Source organism: Carassius carassius, chromosome 20 (assembly GCF_963082965.1).
Source record: "Carassius carassius chromosome 20, fCarCar2.1, whole genome shotgun sequence".
Lineage (NCBI taxonomy): Eukaryota > Metazoa > Chordata > Actinopteri > Cypriniformes > Cyprinidae > Carassius > Carassius carassius.
In genome coordinates this window covers 13,616,284-13,637,055 of record NC_081774.1, presented here as the reverse complement: position 1 = coordinate 13,637,055, position 20,772 = coordinate 13,616,284, and the positions used below count along the sequence as shown (strand labels likewise).

Genomic DNA, 20,772 nt, shown 5'->3' with positions numbered 1-20,772 from the left:
AATGGCAATACAATGAAATCATGACAATATTTTACATTCAAGCTACCTATAAATTTATAATGAAAAGTACTTTAAAAGCTACTGGAATGCAATTAAGTAATTTTTAAAGCTGTTTTTAAAGCATTTGCTGCATGGATTTAAAAAAAAGGGCTAATAAATAATAATTTAATTCACATATCAGACAAAATTGCATTGCAGCAAATCCTTTTTTTAAGGTGTTCACAATAGAGCAACATAGAATTCAGAAAGCAGTTATACTGTTATAAGAAAGGTTTTCCATTTAGGCTATGTCATTATAATTTTTGTTCTTTTTTTTTTATTGTAGTCTATAGAATTATAAAATAAAACGCAAATTATAATGGGGCCTGTTTTAGGCTTTTGCTTATTTTTATATTTTAGACAGCCATCAATTATGGTGATGAAAAAAAAAACATTATTCGCCATTTTCTCATTGGATGTGCCTTTAGAGAAAAATGCACAGATTACACAATGAAAAAACGTTCTATTTTCAATTTTAATTATTTTGTTTTAAAGTAGCCTAGTAATTTAAAGCTTTCTATTTCTATCATGTCTGTGAGGCAATTCCTTGAGTTTGTGAAGTGCTCCTGTTCAAGACTGAAAGCATCTGTTTTCTTTATTTTATAAAAGCACAACGTTTCATTGATATTGTGAGTGCACACAAATAAAACCCTTTACAGTTTAGAACAATGTATTACTCTTACCTTTATGAGCAAAAATGACTATGTATTTTAAGTTGTTTCCACTGTTAGAAAAAAATGCAAGAGATCACACTGGCATCTCCATGTCCTGCAGAGCGGGCTTCAGCTTCCTCTCTTGGATATGCGTCTAACAGCGCACATTTGGTTAAACATTTAAACTAACATCGTGATATGCCTGAACTGTTTTATATATAGATTTTATTTTAGGCAAGTCGTGATGATTTGAGAAGGCTAAATCGATCAAACATATTAGGCAAACATATATAGACATACTGTCATATTTTTTGTTGCAATTTTTTATAGTTTTAACGTACATGACAAAAATAAAACCATCAATAAAGATTCTGCATCCATTTCAACATGTTTTCTCACTGTCTGCTGGAGAAAAAAGAAAGAAAAAGAAAAAAAACAGGTAAAACCAGCCTATGTTGGTTGCCTGGTCTTAGCTCGTTTGGTGGTCCCAAGCCCTCTAAACCGGCCAGGCAAGGCTGATTTCAGCTGCTTTTATTCAGCACACTTCTAACTTGGAAACTCAGGGTTTAAATAAAATGTAATTAGATTACATTAAACTTCATCCCCAAAACATTTTATTTTTTTTAAAAGTGATTTTTCATCATAAGACTTCATGACTAAACGATGAGGCCAATTCTCTATGGAGCTAGCATCATCATAAAAGAATGTTCCTCTATGCAGAAGAATATCATGTTCACTGACACAAGCTTTTAGTTTATCACATACATTGTGCACATTTTCAGTTTTAATTGGTTCCACGCAGTTTATTCTTCAATGTACTGTATCATTTCAAGATGTTCAAATATGTTCTGAAGAATTTAAGAACCAGAGCAGCAGTCTTGGCAAACTGCTATGGGTCACAGGGGTGACATAACACTTGTATGAACACCAACACCAGCTGCAAAATCCAAACATTCCGAATGAAGTCCATCGGACCTTTCACTATGCTCATAGAAGCCTTGATGTTTTATTTCTCAAAAGATGCTGCATTTTAAGACTTTAACAAAGAATATGCATTTAAAAGCAAGTATGATTTGACTAGTAGTTTTTAAAAGAAGAGTTTTGAAAAGACATGTTGCATATACATATATTTTTATTTTTATTAATTCTAAAATGTGTAAAATAAAGTAGGCCTAGTTGTGACCGAACCTTTGACTGTACATATTCATATAGAGGTAATTAATACTTATAAAGTACAATGGCCTTTAGAGACAAGACTATTTCTAAATTGAACACTTTTTTTAACCCTGTGCTAAAAAGACTGATCAGAGGGGAGCAGACATTTACATAAACAAGACAAACTACTGCTGTAGACTGATAATAAACAGAGGCCTTGAGCAACTTCATGAAATGGAGACATTGTGACACATCCCAAAAGAATGCTTTATATGTGATATATTGAAGTGTTACAAACAAATAGGTTTCTTCTCCAAGACTAGATTCCACACCAAAAAAAAAAACAACAACAAAAAATTACAATACTTGAGCAATAGCAAGTGTTTTTTTATATATATAAAACTTTGTTTAAAAAGTGCAACAGAACTAAAAGATTGCTTTTTTTAATTAGAAAACCTATACAGAGAAAATAAAGTAACTTACAGTAATAGAAAAAACCTACTTAAGGCACATCTTGTGGAATGTACAAACAACGATCATCCAAGGCAGTTTAACATCTTTCTGTCCTCTAAATCAAAAATGCTACAGTTCAAATTATATTCTTTCACTTTTTAAATTAGGTAGGATTGCCTCTACACAAACAATAAAAACAATTTAGCTTTTCACAACAAGGTGAACAGCATAGTGATATTCCAACATGGCAGTCAGGAATGAAGACAAACAATAACTCAATATAAATATACACAGTTGGCAGTGTTTCTATCAATGGACTTCCAAACAACCAACATACAAATAGTTAGTGTTGTTATTAAATAGTTTGACACACAATTAAGCCATTCAAATTAAAGTGTGTGTATGTGCTGTTAAATTATATTATACATTTTCATGTCAAATTGTAGAGCTCCATCTTACAATGTGATAAGATAAAAAGTCTGAACCGTTTATAACGTATTGTGAATAATAAGACAGGATGGCACAGAAAGGACAAGAATAATGAACAAAGAGGCACATGTTCCAACAAGTGTACAACCAAAACATAGTGTGTGTCATGTTTGGGTGGTTTTAATTCCTCAGATTACATTCAACTGCCCTCCATTCACCCCATTGAATTACACCATCACTCATTAGGAACAATGAGCGAAGTCACAACACTGAAAGCAAACTAATAACTGTATCAAACAGAAAGACAACACACACACACAGGTGTCTAAAGTACAGGTGGGAGGGGTTTATCTTTCCTGTCTGTTTCTCTGAAACAGTCACAGTTGAGGGAAGAGAGGACAACACTAAGGTTTTAAGAACCCAAGCGAAGGATGAAATGTAAATGAATGTGAAACTGAGTGCAAGCCAAGGTTCAAGGAGCAGGCGCTGAGGCAGGAATGCAGCCGTTGGCAGTGTGTGTGGGGGGGGCTCATTACCTCATTTTGTCCTATGAAAGCAAGTGTGGACTGGTGTGGCATGAATCATGCTTTAATAATTAAGAATCTGCACATCAAAAAGGTCACAGACTCCCTCGTTGTCATCAAGGTTGAAATTGTAATCCACACCAGGGTTGGGTGAAAGTCTTAACAGGGGGAAAACTACCGGGGTCAAACACACAAAGAGTGCAGATTGGAGTCTATCCAATACACATGGACTAACTAACTAAACAAACAGATAAATCAACAGAGATATACAGTACTATTAAACCAGAAATTTGGGGGGTCAAAAAGACGTTTTTGAAGCTCTTATGCTCATCAAGGCTGCATTTATGTGTTCCAGTAAATTAAATTTTCAAAACAAAAAAAATACATTTTCATAGCTTGTAAATAATCTCTGCCTTTTTTCACTCCAAGGCCCCCCTCCTAATCGAATCAGCACTGAAATACTACATTGTTTTAGAATTCTTTGAACAGAAAGCAAAACTAATAGATATGCTTACTAAATCTTTTGGTGATCTTTAAAAAAACATTTGATTTCCAATTTTATTTTTATACCCTTCACAACTTAAACTCATAACAAGGTTGCATAATGTACATCAATGCCATAAACCATCAAGCCAAAGGCAAAAATGTTGAGGAAAAACTGGCATGCATAGGAGAACAAAACCTTGAGAGGAACCATCACTCAGCTGCTGTAACCCATCCTCCTCTGGTCAGGACATTAAAAAGATTTATTTGCACTGCTAGCTGTATGATTAATTGATAAGGACGGCAGTGAACTGTCAGAACAAATATGTGGCCCTGGACCACAAAACCAGTCTTAAGTGTCAATTTTTCGAAACTGAGATTTATACGAATAAATAAGCTTTCCATTGCTTTAGGATCAGACAATATTTGGCCGAGATACAACTATTTTGAAATCTGGAATCTGAGGGTGCAAAAAAAAAATCTAAATTCTGAGAAAACTGCCTTTGAATTTGTCCAAATTAATTCTTAGCAAGGCATATTACTAAACAAAAATTAAGTTTTGATATATTTACAGTAGAAAATTTACAAAATATCTTCATGGAACATGAGCTTTACTTAATATCCTAATGATTTTTGTCATAAAAGAAAAATTTATAATTTTGACCCCTACAATGTTTTTTTGACTATTGCTAAAACAATACGCCAGTGACTTAAGACTGGTTTTGGTCACATATAACCAAAAGAGGCTGTTCTGCGTGACCATAAGGGGGCTGTGCAGAAGGTCAGCCAGCATTGACGCAAATAAATGACTGGATAACATTTTTTAAGAACTTACCATCTGAAGACATCAGTTCATCAATGAGGTTAGAAACTCCTGGAGGAAGAAGAAAAAGGCAAGTGTAAATTTTGTTCTTGAAAATACAAAATATAACCCTTTTTTTAATAACTGCTTTGGAAAAATCATATATTGTTATAATGGAATCCGTTTCACCTTCTCTCTCATCTCTCGTTTCTTCAAACATGGACTGCAGATCCTGACCCCCCATCTCCCTCTGCTGTTCTTCAGGACCACCTAGTGACCCCTGCATCAACAAACACTGACTGACAGGGGACTCAGAATTGCATTCTTTAAAAAGAGAGAAGAAGAGAAATATATAAATAAAATCAGTCATATTCAAATGCTGTATAAAATCTCAGATGCACAGCAGCTGAAATGTTTGGGATCGGTATTACTTTTTTTGAACAGTAGTGTATATCAGCGGTTCTCGCGACCCCCAGCTCTGCACATTTGTTATGTCTCTCTTTGTTAACACACCTGATTCAGATAAGCGCCTTGTTAGAAGTGAGCTCCGTGTATGAACCGTGTTTCCATTGACATGGTCTCTATACAGTGTTCACTGCTCCCGACTCCCTGAGCAGGAGAAATCTGTTGAAGTTTACCTCACTTCACTTACAACATTCATTCACGGATTTGCGCTGTGCAACGTCTTCACACAAGGACAAGTGTGACATTATATACGTCTGTAAATAAATACTATTTAAATTCACGTCTCACACACTTCAATGCACTTAAAATGGAACATATACATTCACTTCGAACTGGAATCATGGCAAAATATCCTGTGATGTCCACTTCGCAGGGCACTTATGTTCGAATAGAACAAACTTCTGAAGCCATAAGAGACATACAAAATGTGCAGAGCAGGGGGCCGCGAGGACTGGAACTGAGAACTGATGATGTACATGGATGTATAATCACAAATAGAGTGGTTGGACAAAATAATGTGAACACCCATTATTATAGGAGTTAATATATACACAATGTTTGTTTTTCACTAGCCTCCACAAATTATTTTTTTATTTATCTTTTCATCTGTATTCTCTAGTTTGTAAATCAGAGTAGTATTAGTTGTGTTCAGCAGTTTAGTACAAGTGCTCTGTGAAATGGGTGATTTTTCAGACTTCCAAAAACCACAAATCATGGAAGCCTGTGTACTAGAAGCATCTGTAAACTTAATGGGCCAGTTATTTTTGTATTTTAAGAACATCAGTCTTTGCCATTTTGACTGTGTACACAAAACAAAGCAAGACTTCAGCAGTGAAGAATAGTGGTGGAAAAGCAAAAGTGACTGATAGGGACCATCAAACACTAAAAGCACATGTCCAAAACACAGAACTACTGCTACAAAGTGACAGCAAACCACAAAATTCAAGTCTCTACACAAAAAAAAACAAACAAAAAAAAAACCACCACAGAGAGTTTCACAAAGCCAGCATCTACCAAAGAGTGTCGTATGAATCAGTTCTAAGGTTGGAAGCTGTATTAAAGACAAATGGTGGCAAACACCTTTAAAAAGAAGTATTGCTAATTATTTCCAACTGTATATAAGTGTAATATAAGGTTGATGTATGTAATTTTTTCATTGATGAATCATTTAATTTTCTCCTATCCTATTTTAATATGCAGAGAGAATAATGACTGATGATACAAATGTTAATCACACATTAAGGAACAGGGGCATGATTGAATAAAAGTAGTACCCATGTGCTCGTCGGGGGACGTGGAGGACTGTGTGAGTTGGTGCTCAGCAGTGGGGCTTTTGAGCGGCCCACGCTTTAGGTCACAGAGCTCTGCTGAAGAAATGGGGAACCTCTGCACCCCTGCTGGAGTATTAGGAGGAGTCGGCATGGCAGAAATGTCATCTACAGGTGGGACACGGACAACCACAGGCTTGGAGCAGCTCGTCTCTCGGTTTATCAGCATCACCTGGATGGGAGCCGAGTGACTTCGCAAGTTCACTTGGTACTTTTTCTGACCATTTTGGCCCTGAATCAACAACAAAAAAGGCATGGAGACTATAAACAGCCAAAAAATGCAAACAAAAGCAAATTAACACTTAAAAATATATACATAGATGTAAAATTAACTCAAATTATTCTCAAGGATAAATGGTGAATAAGCTCAAGGTTGGTGTTACGTACCATCTCAGGCACTGGGACCTCAAGTTGTGTTCCTGATGGTGCCATGACAGCTAAAAGAGTATCCCCACTGAATGCATCACATATGTCCTCATGTGTCACGTAGCTGTATGTACACAATGCTAAGGAACATGTACCAAATGATAAGGCAATCTATCTTTAATCCTTTTTGTATATTTTTTCACATATAGAAATGTACCCATGATACAGAGACAACATTACATGAGGTGGGAGAAAAAAAAACATATATATATATATATGTTTTTTTTTTCTCCCACCTCATGTAATGTTGTCTCTGTATCATGGGTACTGCAAGCAAATGCAAGCAAACCCAACATTTATCAGGGGAACACAATATTTCAAGAGCAAGCAAAATCATTAAAATATGAGATGGTGCTTTTGCATTCTCCTGAGCAACATGCATTAATTTGCAAAAACAAACTGAGGATTGACAAAATACGAGGTGAGAGGAAAAAACATTTTTCAGTGGTTTTGCGATCGCAAGCACAGTTTCTCAGGTGAATGCTTTTTTTCTTGGGAGAGAGAATGCAAAAGCATCACAACATGAGATGATGAAAAAATTTAATTCATTGCTTTTGTGTTCTCCCAGGAATGTTTGCAACTGAAAGCAAAATCTGAGAAAACTTTTTTATTATTATTTCAATGCTGTTGTGTTCTATCAAACAGACACGTATTTTCTCAAGGGAAGGCAATATTTTTTTCAGAGAAGGCAAAGGACTGCTATATAATTTTTCATCAAAATCAAATTTTTTCCATCACCATGTTCATGTTTAAGAGGCTCTGTTTCATGACATCATAAATTCTGAGATAAAAGGCTGAACTTTGCATAAACCACTTAATCCGAAGAGGAATATCTGGTGGGGTGAGGCTTAGGAAACTCTAGTATGAACCCACAATAGACTACAGACTGGAAAAACTGGACTGGGGCCACTGAAACACCCAACAATAACACCCCACAGTCAAAGAAGGACAGGTTATAGCACTCAGCATGTAATTAGGTGCACTCCTTTGACAATGGCATTTTTCTGGAACTGTTAATTACCAGGGGAACCAACCAAAAAATTAAAAATATCAGACAAGACTAAAAAAAAAATGACTTTTTCTGGCTGCTCCACTGTGCATAAGGATATCTGCAGCTGGAGGAGTCTTCATTCAGGTGTTTGATGCTTTGTTGCAGACACACTTTCTGCATGTCCAGTTCTCTCTCTTGAATCTCCAGATCAGCAATATTTGCCTTGAGAAGTTCTACCTGCTCAAGAACTTCCTGAGACTGGCAGCCTGAACTCTCCCCTCTAATTAAGACAAGCAAAGGCTTTAGAGCAGTGTTTCCCAACCAGGGTGCAGTGTAAAAAATATTTTTTTAATATTCTTAAATTGCTAAAATGTTCAAAAAAGCATTTATTATGTAATATCCATTTCAGATGTCGCCAATAATTATACATGCACCGAATTCTGGCTGCCGAAAATAAGTTCACCACACAGGTTTCACTTTCACGTGGTGTGAGGCTCTGCGTATAATCCCGCTCTATGCGCTCTATTCATATAAAATTTATTCAACCGCCATGTTAAGTTCACGTGGTCTGACAATAATAGCTTTCTAGGACTAAACATTATATAGATAATTGGTTTAAAAAAAAAAAGCTAAATCTCTTAATAGCTCTATACTGTTAGACCTACCTGAAAAACTAAAAAGCTATTTATTTATATATGTTTATTTGTGATCTCATTAGTAATTTGTTTATTTGTTCTTATTACTGTCTGCTTATTTGTAATTTATTAAATTCAAAGTTTGAAACCAAACTTGTGCTGCTGCAACAAAATTAGAAATTCAAGTATTGTGACAAAATAAAATTTTGTAGAGTGCTACAAATTTGTTAACATTTCCAAAGGGTGCTGCAACTAAAAAAAAGTTTGGGAAACACTGCTTTATAGAATGACACAACTCAGCATATAACACTAAGCATGCAAAGAATGCACACAACAGTACAATATGCATATAAAATGTTAGGGAAACATTTGATAGCACATTGACAACTTCTCTAATGTTTGTACTCACTTCCACTGAATGGTGTTTTTGGTCTTCTTTTCGATGAGCCCAACGCCTTCCAGAACATTGGTGATATCGTAGATTCTCCTCTTCTGTTTGACTGCCAAACTGTCTGCAGCCTATGAAAATAATCGCAATATTATTTTCTGAGACCATCCAATCAGATAAGAGGAACTGACTATTTAGGGGACCAAAAAATAGCTTGGTTTGATATACAGATTGATAATGGGTTTAGATAACTTAGTAGCTCTTGTAAATTATCAGAAGAGTTTATCGTGAGTAAGTGTGCCATGATGATAAACATGGACAGGTGTGTTTGCACCGGTCACACTGACCTAATGTACTGAAATTCACATAATATCTCTATTATTTGTCCTTGTATGACAGCTGATGGGAATATAATGGAAAGTAAATTAAATGCGGCACATTCCAACTTGGTGTCCCATGTTGTTTTTAAACCAGAGGCACATATCTTCAAATATTTTTTTAAATAACTGAAAAAGTTAAATACAAAACATGAATAATCTTTAAAAATCACAAAAAAATCATTAATAACTAACTGAATTACTTAATGATGATGATGCAACACTGTTTCCTTACAATCTACCTCATTATAAAGTCAAATTTTCTCAGTTTTTACATAAAATGTATTTTGCATTCAGTAGTAGTAACTACCACATTACAAAAGAAATGAAAAAATTCCTTAAATTAGGAGAGCCCAAAGTATATTTTGTATTATTATTTTTAGTAATTTACAGCATTTCTGTATACAAACAAATAAAATGTATTTTGAATTTAATGGTAGTAGTATTACTGCATGAAATATATATATATATATATATATATATAATTTTATTTGATGTGTGGAAAATACAAGTCTATGAATAACTACACACTAACAATAAATATACAGGGTTAATATAAATATTTCAAACTTCTCGTTTAAAACTATAGCTGGAAGCGCCATTTGCAAAAAGATACATATATATATTAAAAAAAAAAAAAAAAAATTCTTTAGAGTTTAATGCCCTTTTTTGCTCCACATGAACGGAAAATAGTAGGTGATTAGACTGAACTATGTCTCCAATGAGTTCTCATCCATAGTGCGTCTCTGCTGCTTCAAGCGTCAGGTAACAAACACCTGCCGTGAGAGAAGCCCATGGGTTTCTGCTCAAAATCCCGTCATTTCTGTTCGTCCATTAACACTTTTAATTAACAACGAGCCAGACACGTATTGCTGTATATATGTAATACGATATATGTAATAAGCCTCACTAGACAGCGAAAGTCCACTCAGGTAAGAACTGTTTCTTTGTGTAACTCCTGACAGACCTCAGTCCTCACAGAACAACCTGCCAAAGTTCATTCATTCCGCCACTTGTAAATGTATTTTAACCTACCACTTTGAGATCGAGCACTCCGTCTTTGGCCTCTTGAAGCAGAGTAACGAACTTGACCGTGAGGAGACCCAAACTCTTCTCATGGCGACTGGACCCGTTCGGTGTCGTGTGAGGAGAACTCGCGCTGTTCGACTCAGCCATACCATCCAAACGCCCGGAGTTCTCAGGGATGTAAATTCAAAAACTCCACCTTTTTTCTCATTCAGATGGATGGAGGTCGACCTCAGGTTTGTTTGGTGAGGGGGAGCAACAATCATTACTTGCACTTTTTTTTTTTTTTTTTACCTCAGGCTACACTTCTACTGATGGCTCGAGGGTTTTTAAATGAGAGGAAATGACGTTGGATTACCGTTACTATGACAACGTCTCTGCTTGAGCGTTCGACTTCGAACAGAGCTACATACAATTGAAGCTTTGAGATTTACAATTTTAATAAATCTTCCAAAATTACACAACAAACAGTGATAACGAGTTAATAATTTAATTATACGATAATAAAAAAAGCCTATCGTATATAAAAAGTGCAGTATATATATATGTTTTTACTCAATTTACAAACGTTTTAGAAAAAAAGATATACATGTATATAATTGTATACATATACATAACAACTAATATATATACACAATTTATTAATTATTTTATAATAATAAAAAATATATATTTTTACAGTTTCTATGATTTTCTATATAATTTGAAGCACAAAGCCAAAAAACAGATGGCAATACAGTAGGCTAGACACTCAGAAGTACAATAATTTCAGGATATGTTCTCAGCCAGACTGAGAGACATTGACATAAATCTTGAAAAAGGCATCTTCCGAGTTTTTGTTGTCTTTGACTTGTAACGGACAGGAGGTTAGAAGTCTTTCAGCACTTGTGTGAGGCGTCTCATTTTCTCCTCCATTACCATTTTATTACTCTCTGTTTCCTCAAGCAGCTGGCGCATTTCCTCTTCCACCTGGAGTACCTGTGGTTATAAAAAAGTAAACAAATAAATATGTTCTTGAGAAAGCTTTCTCCAAGTCAATTATCCAAGTAATTCTAGTCATTCCAGTCTGCACACTTTGGTCTAGCATGTACCGACAATAGCAATATGAATGACAGTGAATCAGTACTTAAGTGGCAGTAATACCTTCTGATTAGCCTTTTCTATTTGTTTCTGTTTGTCATTCGCAAGGTGAAGTATTTCAGCTTGATGGGAAGCTTGCAGAGATTCTAGTTGTCTACGGAAGGCATCATCCACACTGTGAAGCTTCTCCATAGCCACTCTAATAAAAAAAATAAATAAATAAAGCTTCATATGTATACTGTATATGCTTCCTTAGCCAAATCAGGGCCTGCTGCTCATCTCATACCGGTGTGCTTGTGAAGCCTTGTCTTTTTCCTCTATCAGTGCTCTCTCTTTGGAATCAAAACCCTCCTTCATTCGCTTCACCTGGCTTTCAAGCCTGTTCAACAGTTCTGCCTTTTCCTGCCATTTTTTACTTGAGGCCCTGCAACATTAAAAATATTTAACATATTACTAAGCAACTGTGTGATGGTGTGAGTCATCAGCATACACCCTTTCAAACAACTAAATACTGTCCGTAATAGCAAGTTAGGGTGAAAGCTTGGAATCATGAGATGATTGCAGTTTATCTAGTGTTATTCCATACCTGTATGTATCTTTAACCTCATCAAGCTCTGCCTCCTTATCAAGGAGCTGTTGTTTCAGCTCCTCCTTCCTGACACTGAGCTGCTCCACTGTGTCTCTGAGCTCCACTGCAGAGGCCATTTCCTCCTCCAGCTGCTGCTTCAGCTTCCGCTGGTCCTGCACATACTCATCACGAAGTTTACGGATCTGATCATCTCGCTCCAGCAATGCCTATAGAAGGAAAACGTCAGAGAAAAGTCAGCCAGGCGATGAAAACTGACACTATTACAACACATGAGGTTTTTCTCTTAAGACTATTTTATTTTGTACTTAATGCATTAAATTAGAAGATGTAATTACATATTTTCTATAGATTTGAACCAAATTAAATATCCATCTAATTTCTATCTTAGTTTATAGTTTTTCTTTTTTTTTTTTGTTGAGTAAGTAGGACTTTACCCCTTTTAGTTTACGAATAGTCTCTGTCTGGTCATCGACAATCTTAGCTTTAATCCTGAGTGCATCATTGTCTCTCTCGTTCTGCTTCTTTTGCGATTCCAGTTCGCCTAACAAAACCTCAATTCTGGCCTCCAGTCGGCCACGGTCCTGTGCTAAGGATGCACCTAAATAAATGGACAAATACAAAAAGTGATGTCTGGGTTATACTTTCTATAAGTTTTCTTGAGGTTACTGAAGTACCTTGCTGTGCAAGTTCTTGGCCCCAGATCTTCCTCTCTGCCCGTAGTCCATCTATGACAGACTCTTGAGCAGTAAGCTGGGAGATCAGCTTGGACTTGTCCTTTTTCAGTAGCTCCACCTGTAGGTTTAGTCGTTTATCGTCCTCTAACCTGGATTCCAATGAGTGTACACGAGTCTAGCATACAAAAACAGAGCATAATGTCATTTATAAAGCATTACTAAAGTGATCGAAATCTGATATGTGATGATTTGACAAAAATCCACAAAGGACACAACAAAATCGAGAACTTTTTGTAAGAAAAATCTTTTGGTCATACCTTGAACTCAGCAGCAGCTTCTCGCTTGGCTTTGAGGAGCTCAGCAATGCGTGTTTTCTGTTCTTTGACCATAGCTGTGAGCTCCTGCACCAAAGAGGCTGACTGCTTCTCTTTCTGCTGAGACTGGCTGAGACTTGACTTCACGTCTAAGAGTTCAGCAGATACCTGATCAAAACCCTCCTTTACCTACAAATCACAAACACACACACAGTAAGGGTAACCAGTCAGAAAAATCTGGGGCTCGTGTCATTAACATTTCTGACATTTCATGCAGTATTCTTAACTAAAACTTTTCAAACATTTTTGTTAACTGAAATACAGCTGAACAAAAATATAAATATTTCATTAAAAAAAAACTACTAAACTAAGTACTAAACTTACTACTAACAGAAAAAATAAATAAAAACTCTTCAGAAAAATTAGGAAAATAAATTATGACAAAGGAACAGAAAATAAAATATAAAATTATTAAAAATATTACTAAAAGCTATAATAGTACATACATAATACTAAAACAGCACTGTTTTGAAATACTGCACTGACATTCACATCAGTACTGTTGTTCATTTCTGTTTTCTCAAAACTGATACATTTAACTTAAAGTTTTACAAATAACTGTTCTCCTCCTCAGTTGGATCAAATTTAGCATTGATCCAAGCATCTATTTTTTTCAGACTTAAAAAATGTAACCCAACAATTTATTTACCTCTGAGAAACGCTTTGCCTCAATGGTGAGAGCCATGCGAAATTCATCCTCTAGAGCAGCATACTGTCTCCTAGCATCAGAGATCTTCTGTTCCAAATCAGTCTGTTTCTGAGCAAATCTCTGCTCTATCGCCACCACTTCTTTGGCTACAGCCTCCTTAAACTCACTCCCACCAGGAAGCAGCCGCGTTGCAAGCTCTTTCCTGTCACACAAAGTCAAACAGGTGCAAGATGAATCCGTTGACATTTCCTGTTTGTAAACTGAACCATTTTCAAGCCATTACTCTTTGTATTAAATGATCATGGACATGATTCCATGTGGTGCTTGTGTACCTGTGCATCTCCTCCCTAGAAGCCAACAGTTCATGCAACTGCTGCATCTTCTCTTTGTGCTGTCGAGCTGATGCGCGGAGTATTTCAACTTCCCTTTTTAAGGCAGATGCTTTATTCCCTAACTCCTGAGTCCTCTTCATCTGAAATAATATAGCAGGTCATTCGCTTTAAATGTTATATAGAAAACTATTTATTTTGAAGAGTGGTTTTCAATTTATAAGTAGATAACTGTTCAAGTAGCAGCATTCTCATGGCAGCCATTCAAACACATGCAAAAGGTCAAGTGTAAATATTCGCCTAACCCAATTCAAAGGATTGAAATGTCAAAAAGAAATTGAAACATGTTTGCAATTCAGCCTTATGCCAGTATTTTTATCTGGGAACTGCTTCTGGAACCATCCAACAGAAAATGCCCTTTAGATGACTACCAGTATTTCTCTATCTAAGCATTCTTGTAAGTAGGAATAGTTCTTGTCTGCTCGTGAAGACTGGATGTATGGTTCAGACATTCTTTACAGTATACTGGAGCACTCAGTCCATGCTATGGATCCGTCACTATTGAATATATGGACTGCAACTGTTCTACCTCTTCTGCACGCTGCTGGACCCTGAGGGCCTCTGTTTTGGTCATGCTGTCCTCCAGACTGCGCAGAGCCTTCTTGTGTTGGTCTTCCCGGTTGTGCACCTGCTCAAGCTGCTCTAACGTAGACCTGTATCTCTCCTCCAACTCCTGCAAACGAGTCTGCAATACTGCCCGATCAGAGCGCTCTTTTAACAACATGTCCTTCAACCTAAAGGAATAAGACAGATTGAGCTGCTTCTTCACAATATCTTGGAAAATGCATTCTCTTTCGCCATGCGTATTCATGTACACTACCATTCAAAAGTTTGGAGTTTTGGAGAATTCAGATTTTTAAATGTTGCCAACATGCTGCTGCTACACACTAGGCTACATCTCCAATACATTGAACAATAGTAATAAATGAAAACATCAGTAAAACTTCTGTTTGATGACAATTAATACATGACACTATTACATTAATTTGCATTCTCATACACTCAGCAGAAGAAGAGTTAACAGAACAGACACTGGACTGTGAGGTGAGAGTCATTAGCAGCAAAGTGCTGCAGGGGTGGCAATAAGGATTGATTGATGATCTGCGGCAGACATGTGCCTGTCACCATGACTTTAATCTCCATTATAATTACAATTTATCACCGTGGGCTATAATACTAGAGCGCAATATCAGGGCCGTCATAACGCCACAGAAACTGCCATGCAGGTGGGAAGGCTGAGCTTCATACATCAGGGCCCTGCAGTAGGGTCTCTGGAAACTTCTAATAAAATTTAATTATACTCAAGTGTATTCAGATCTAACATTTCAGCTGGAGCTGACACCAATTAGGTGCAATACATCAAGCCAAAGATTCTCTCCAAACACTTGGATGGCTGAAGATTGTTAAGGTGTCCTTGATGGAAAAGAGTGCTTGAATGAGTGAGATAATAGATGTTGCAGCTAATTGCGTTTGTTGGTAATATATAAATATATATTGCTTTGACTCTCAGCAGTAGGACTCTTAATTAGGCTGCTCAATTTGCATTCATTTTTTTCACACTGGTCTCAATGCAAAAGTAAAACAGAACACAGAGACAAAGTGAAACTATATTTCTCAATATTAACAGAGGACTCTTAATGCCCTCACCTGTCTGTGGTGTGTAAGGCCAAACTTTGCAAGTCCTTTTCCTCGCTGGCTTGAGTCTGCAGGTTCTTGACCTGGTCAGAAAGTCTCTTTGCAGCCTGCTCTGCCTTCCAGCGCCGCTCACGCTCCTGGTCGCGCTCTTCAACAATTGCCTGCATGTAAACACACACTTAATTACTCTTTGCAAATATTAATTTTGCTTAATAAAGAGAAATGTTGGACCTGTGAAGTTTGCATACCCTGTAGGTTTCCTCTTGAGATTGAGCTGAGCTTTTGTTAGAACTGGCTTTGATGTTTTTAGGGCCCTTTTTTACAGACTCTGAGGTTTCAACAGACACAGAGCTCTGGACAGATGTCCTCCTACGGGGGACAACAGTCTGCTTTGTGGACTTCTGCTTTTGTGTATTTGGCATGCTGCAATGGAAGCAAAAAACATTAGTGTGAGACTGCTTAATATTAAATATTTTATATATTAATATTAAAAATAAAATAAAACATTGAAATGTGAGAATTACTGTATGTGAAACATAAAAATGTAAACGTGAATTGTGAAATTATTATTACAATTTAAAAGAACTGCTTTCTATTTTTATGTATTTTAAAATGCAATTTTTTCCTGTGATGGCAAAGCCCAATTTGTCAGCAGTCATTTATTCAGTCTTCAGCATCATATGATCCTTTATAAATAATCTTAATGTATGTATTGGCATCGCAGATATAAATTATATTGTAAAGTATGTAAAAAAAAAAAGCATTCTTTGGACGCCTGAAATTAAGATCAACCTGTACCAGAATGACAGAAAAACAAAAGTATGGAGAACATATAGAACATCATCTTTGAAATATGGTGGATCAGTGTGATGGCATGAGCATGCATGGCTTCCAGTGGCACTGGATTACTGGTGTTTACTGAAGACGTGATTGAAGACAGAAGCAGCCGGAAGAATTCTGAAGTGTATAGGGATATACTCTCTGCCCAGATACAGCCAAATGCAGTAAAGTTGTTTGGACGGCACTTCATAGTACAAATGGACAATGACCCAAATCATACAGCAAAAGCAACCCAGGGGTTTTTTGAAGGTAAAAAAAGTGTAACATTCTGCATCTCAACTCCTGATCTCAACCCAACTAAGCAAGCATTTCACTTATTGAAGCCCCACAAACAAATAACAACTGATGTCAGCTGCAGTAAAAGCCTGGAAAACATCTTCACTGTTTCATTTTAATTGTATTCTGGTGGCATACAAAGCCCAAATTATGGAAACTGTGTCAGTGTCCAAATATATATGGACCTGACTGTATATATTTATATAATGTATATATATATATATATATATATATATATATATATATATATATATATTTCTTTTTTACATACAGTAATGGTGCATTAGTGTATGTTGCTGTAACTTTCAATAGTAGCTCTCTCTACAGCTTCATGTAATTGCAGCTTTAGTTTTGATTAAGTTAAATGAACTGAATAGTGACAGTGTAATCATTCATGTGTACAAGCAATTTTAAGCAGGAGGAGCAAGGACAATTTATAAACTGCCCTGATTACTGAACTACTGCAAAGCCTTTGTCTAAAGGCTGGAGCTTTTCTATGATTCTGAACCTAAAGTTAGAAGAAAAAAACACGTGAGGAAGAACGCATCAAGTAAATATTTTGGAGCCTCTCAAAACACAATTCAAGCCCTGTGCTGGAGCAAATGACATTATTAATCAAATCCAGTAAACTGTAATGATATGTGTTTGTGCAACTCATGTCCAGATTCTCAATAAGCACTTGAAATTCAGTTTAAGACAAAATGCATTTATCAATATGAATGTGTACAAGTTACTTCACCAGTCAGATTGTTTGGGTTTGGTGTCCTTGGTAAGTTTTTTCCCTGCAGAGCCTCTGGGATGAGACAGGACTCTGGAATGCCGTTGGTTCTCTTTTCCACTGTCACATTCGCTCTCTGAAGTCTGATCGGTGTCTCTTTTCGCTTTATGTATCACAAAAGATACAGCGCTGTTTGTTTTAAAGCCATCCCCTGTAGGAACCTAAGTTCAAATATATAATTTAGATTTATGCTATTTTTTTATTTGGATTGTGCTATTTTTATGAAAAGACTGAATTAGTGATCATTAATAATGAAATAAATGATAACTGAAATGTAGTAATCCATTTTCCCTTTCTTTACCTTCTGAATGAGATGGGAAACCTGCTGCTCTAGTATTTTAATTCGCTGCTCATTTTCTTGATTTTCTGCAGTTGGTTTTCCACCTCGTTGTCGAAACTGAGTCAGGATGTCATCAATCCGCGGAGTAGTGAGAGGAGCATCTGACTTTGCCTTCATGACAAAGAAACACACTGAACATAAACATGTCTCATAACCACCTCAAGATGATTCAAATGCCATTCTCAGATTAAAAACAAATAAATATCTGAGGAGCTTGAGAAAATAAACAGTATCATAAAAACAGTTTACCAGTTCTTCATTAACACTGGCGTCTGATGAAATTAGAAACTCAAGAAAGTCCTCAAGACCAGGAACATCCGTAGGACTGTCTTCTGCTAAAGGAGATGGATTTCCTATGCAATCTACTCCATCCAGTGTAGTGACTTGGTGCAGAGACTGAAGAACCATCTCTCTGTAGCCTACAAACAAAGGAAGAACATACTAGTGAAAAAAGTTGCCAACTTTTTCTATCTTTTATATATTCTTTTTGGCCATTTGAGACCAAATTTGAGATTTTCCACACCAGTTCCATTGAATGATTTACAGTTGCCTTGTCTGAAAAAAAAATCTTGATTTTCCTTCAGGGTTTTTTCACAAACCTGGCATTGAGCAGACTGGATTCTGTGCACCATCTTTGCTAAGAGTAACATCTTTCAAATTCTGCAGTCCCACCATGCACTGCAGCAGGTGGTTCATGCTATCCAAACGATTGCTGTGGAGCTGCAGGTACTTTAATTTGTACTCTGGTCCATTAAGATACAAGAGACCTGAAAGCAAAGAGCAGTGAGTGAATACACAGTTGTCCATCTGTGAATTACACCTTTGTTCATAAGTTTGGGGTTCAATAATAATAAATTAAATAAAAAATGAATACTTTTTTTCAGCAGGGATGCATTGGTAAAATGTGACAAGAATTTTACATGGTTCTATTTCAATTAAAACCCATTCTTTTGAACTCTGTCATCAACTAATCTTAAAAAATGATCATGGTTTTCATAAAATTAAGCTGTTTTCAACATTGATCATAAGAAATGTTTCTTGTGCACCAAATCAGCATATTAGAATGATTTCTGAAGGATCATGTGACACTGAAGACTGGAGTAATCGCTGCTAAAAAAAAATCAACTTTTGCTTTGAATCACATTTATAAAATATATTAAAATAGAAATAGCTCTATTAAAGTCAATAATTATATATATCAAAATAAAAGTGTTATTTTAAATTTTAATAACATTACGCAAAATTCATTAAAAAAAATGGGATAAAAAAAAAACTAATCAAAAGCAGGAAATGTTATTGCATGATTCACTGAAGAAGACTTGTTGACAAAATGTTTGATTGCAAAATAAATTTCAAGTCATTTAGAAGATACAGAGAGTGTGGATCCTGAAAAAATTACCAACCCCAGACTTTTTAATGTTAGTGCCATTTCTTATCTTACATGTCAAATCATTCAGAGAACAAAAACAAACTACTCAAGAAATAACACATTGATGGGAATGCAATCTAACCTACCAGTTAGGTCATTTATTTGATTGTAGGCCAAATTCAGTCTTGTGAGACTTCTCAGTCCATTAAGTCCTGAAAGAAATCCATGTATTGACAGATTACAAACCAAAGACACCTACCGTAATTAGAAATAGGAAGGAACAGTTCAAGATCACATTGAAAACAGACACGCTTTCATTTGACCATTAAAATTATATTACAAATTAACAACATTTTCTGCCCTAAAAAGGTGTTTTCTTTACCTTCTACTTTGGTGATTAAGTTGCAGGACAGGTTCAAGGTGCGCAGTGAGGACAGAGAAGCTAATCCCTCTATACGACAGATGTGATTGGATGACAGATCCAGATGTCTTATGTGCCATGCTGTTGTCAAGCCCTCAATCTTAGTGAGGCGATTACAGTGAAGATTCAGCGATGAAATACTGGGATTCAGTGGGACCTCTAGTAGACTAAAAATAAATATGTTCAGTTAAGTCACAGTCACACACTGTACTTAAAATACTGTCTAGCCTGTTAACAGGCACTTCTGTGGTAAAACTGGACTATGTGTTAAACTGACCTTGAAATATCCTTATCAATAAGACAGAGCTCTCCAACAGCCATGACCTCATACAGACAGGTTTCTGTCGTTATCAACCTGTCAAATATATAAGCAGTAATCCACAGACCTCTGGGGTGTTACATGACTGAATAAGTCACAACAATAATCGATGAAAGGGATACATTAAGAACAACATAACGTGTTACTCTTTCACACAACTAGACGTTTATAAACATTGCTGCTACAAAACGATTAAAGCTTAATCGAAGTAAGTTAACTGTTAAATAGGGTCATTTAATTCAGATAAAACGAACTGGCATACGTTAAGATTTATAACCTGGGCGCCTGACGGTTCATCACTTGACAACACAACACACGATGTAAACAAAGCCCAGACTGATTATGTACACAAATTTGATTGCGTAATTTGTGTTAATAACAGGTCAGTTATTCTTCTTCGCCGAGCTGCCAGGGTTGTATAAAAATATTGATAGGTAACTTAAAGCTTTAATATAACTTTAATTTCAAATGCAAAGTGATGTGACGTTAGTTCGTTTTAACGTCAGTTCGTCTGGTAGCCTCGGATTACTTTTTGTTGATTTCACGATAACCTCCTCTTCCATTATACTATAAATAATATTTATCAAATGATTGGTTTTATAATTACCTACCTGACTTGTAGCAAACTCTAACTTGCCTGCGAAAGATTCAAAGATTGTTTACCGCTGTAGAAATTAAAAGTCCCGCTTACCAATTCCTACTTCCGGCCGGGTATGTAGTCACTTCCCAAAGACGGCTTTTGTTTCAGAAGTTTCAAATGAGCTCAGTTGAGTCCCAAAAGAAACTGACTGTCTATTAACACTTTCAGTTGGCTTACATTAATGCACTGCTACAATCAACGTTAAATACCCAAAAATCTAAAACG

General features: G+C 36.1%; 2 protein-coding genes across 4 annotated transcripts; both read right to left on the bottom strand.

Annotated features, from left to right (window-relative positions):
* Positions 1–2,859: 2,859 nt before the first annotated feature.
* e2f5 (E2F transcription factor 5) lies at positions 2,860–10,551 on the bottom strand. Its single transcript, XM_059501727.1, has 8 exons — positions 10,184–10,551; positions 8,793–8,902; positions 7,867–8,028; positions 6,719–6,827; positions 6,278–6,563; positions 4,728–4,862; positions 4,572–4,610; positions 2,860–3,427 (listed from the first exon to the last, which is right to left on the bottom strand). Exons 1-8 carry the CDS (start codon positions 10,322–10,324, stop codon positions 3,318–3,320), a joined length of 1,092 nt encoding a protein of 363 aa, XP_059357710.1. The 5' UTR covers positions 10,325–10,551; the 3' UTR covers positions 2,860–3,317.
* Positions 10,552–10,824: 273 nt separating this feature from the next.
* Positions 10,825–20,638, bottom strand: lrrcc1 (leucine rich repeat and coiled-coil centrosomal protein 1). Of its 3 annotated transcripts, none has more exons than XM_059501725.1 (20): positions 20,599–20,638; positions 19,866–19,943; positions 19,550–19,755; positions 19,314–19,379; positions 18,398–18,565; positions 18,050–18,217; positions 17,760–17,914; positions 17,420–17,619; positions 15,813–15,987; positions 15,577–15,725; positions 14,459–14,663; positions 13,873–14,012; positions 13,541–13,742; positions 12,835–13,020; positions 12,518–12,692; positions 12,278–12,441; positions 11,841–12,049; positions 11,541–11,678; positions 11,318–11,453; positions 10,825–11,152 (listed from the first exon to the last, which is right to left on the bottom strand). In XM_059501725.1, exons 2-20 carry the CDS (start codon positions 19,907–19,909, stop codon positions 11,042–11,044), a joined length of 2,997 nt encoding a protein of 998 aa, XP_059357708.1. In that variant the 5' UTR covers positions 19,910–19,943; positions 20,599–20,638; the 3' UTR covers positions 10,825–11,041. The 3 variants fall into 3 exon arrangements, with proteins under 3 accessions (XP_059357708.1, XP_059357709.1, XP_059357707.1); XM_059501726.1 differs by having other exon boundaries at positions 17,760–17,909; positions 18,048–18,217; positions 20,519–20,626; XM_059501724.1 differs by having other exon boundaries at positions 20,519–20,626.
* Positions 20,639–20,772: the final 134 nt, after the last annotated feature.

What these genes read in the sequence shown, in the direction of transcription:
- e2f5 (XM_059501727.1), bottom strand. Translation starts at nt 10,324, where the DNA reads ATGGCTGAGTCGAACAGCGCGAGTTCTCCTCACACGACACCGAACGGG. An exon ending in GAGTGCTCGATCTCAAAGTG is followed by an intron (nt 8,903 to 10,183) that starts GTAGGTTAAAAT and finishes TTATTTTCATAG; the next exon opens with GCTGCAGACAGTTTGGCAGT. An exon ending in TGAACTGATGTCTTCAGATG is followed by an intron (nt 3,428 to 4,571) that starts GTAAGTTCTTAA and finishes TGACCCCGGTAG; the next exon opens with TTTTCCCCCTGTTAAGACTT.
- lrrcc1 (XM_059501725.1), bottom strand. Translation starts at nt 19,909, where the DNA reads ATGGCTGTTGGAGAGCTCTGTCTTATTGATAAGGATATTTCAAG. An exon ending in ATTGATAAGGATATTTCAAG is followed by an intron (nt 19,756 to 19,865) that starts GTCAGTTTAACA and finishes ATTTATTTTTAG; the next exon opens with TCTACTAGAGGTCCCACTGA. An exon ending in AGGCAAAGCGTTTCTCAGAG is followed by an intron (nt 13,021 to 13,540) that starts GTAAATAAATTG and finishes TGTGATTTGTAG; the next exon opens with GTAAAGGAGGGTTTTGATCA.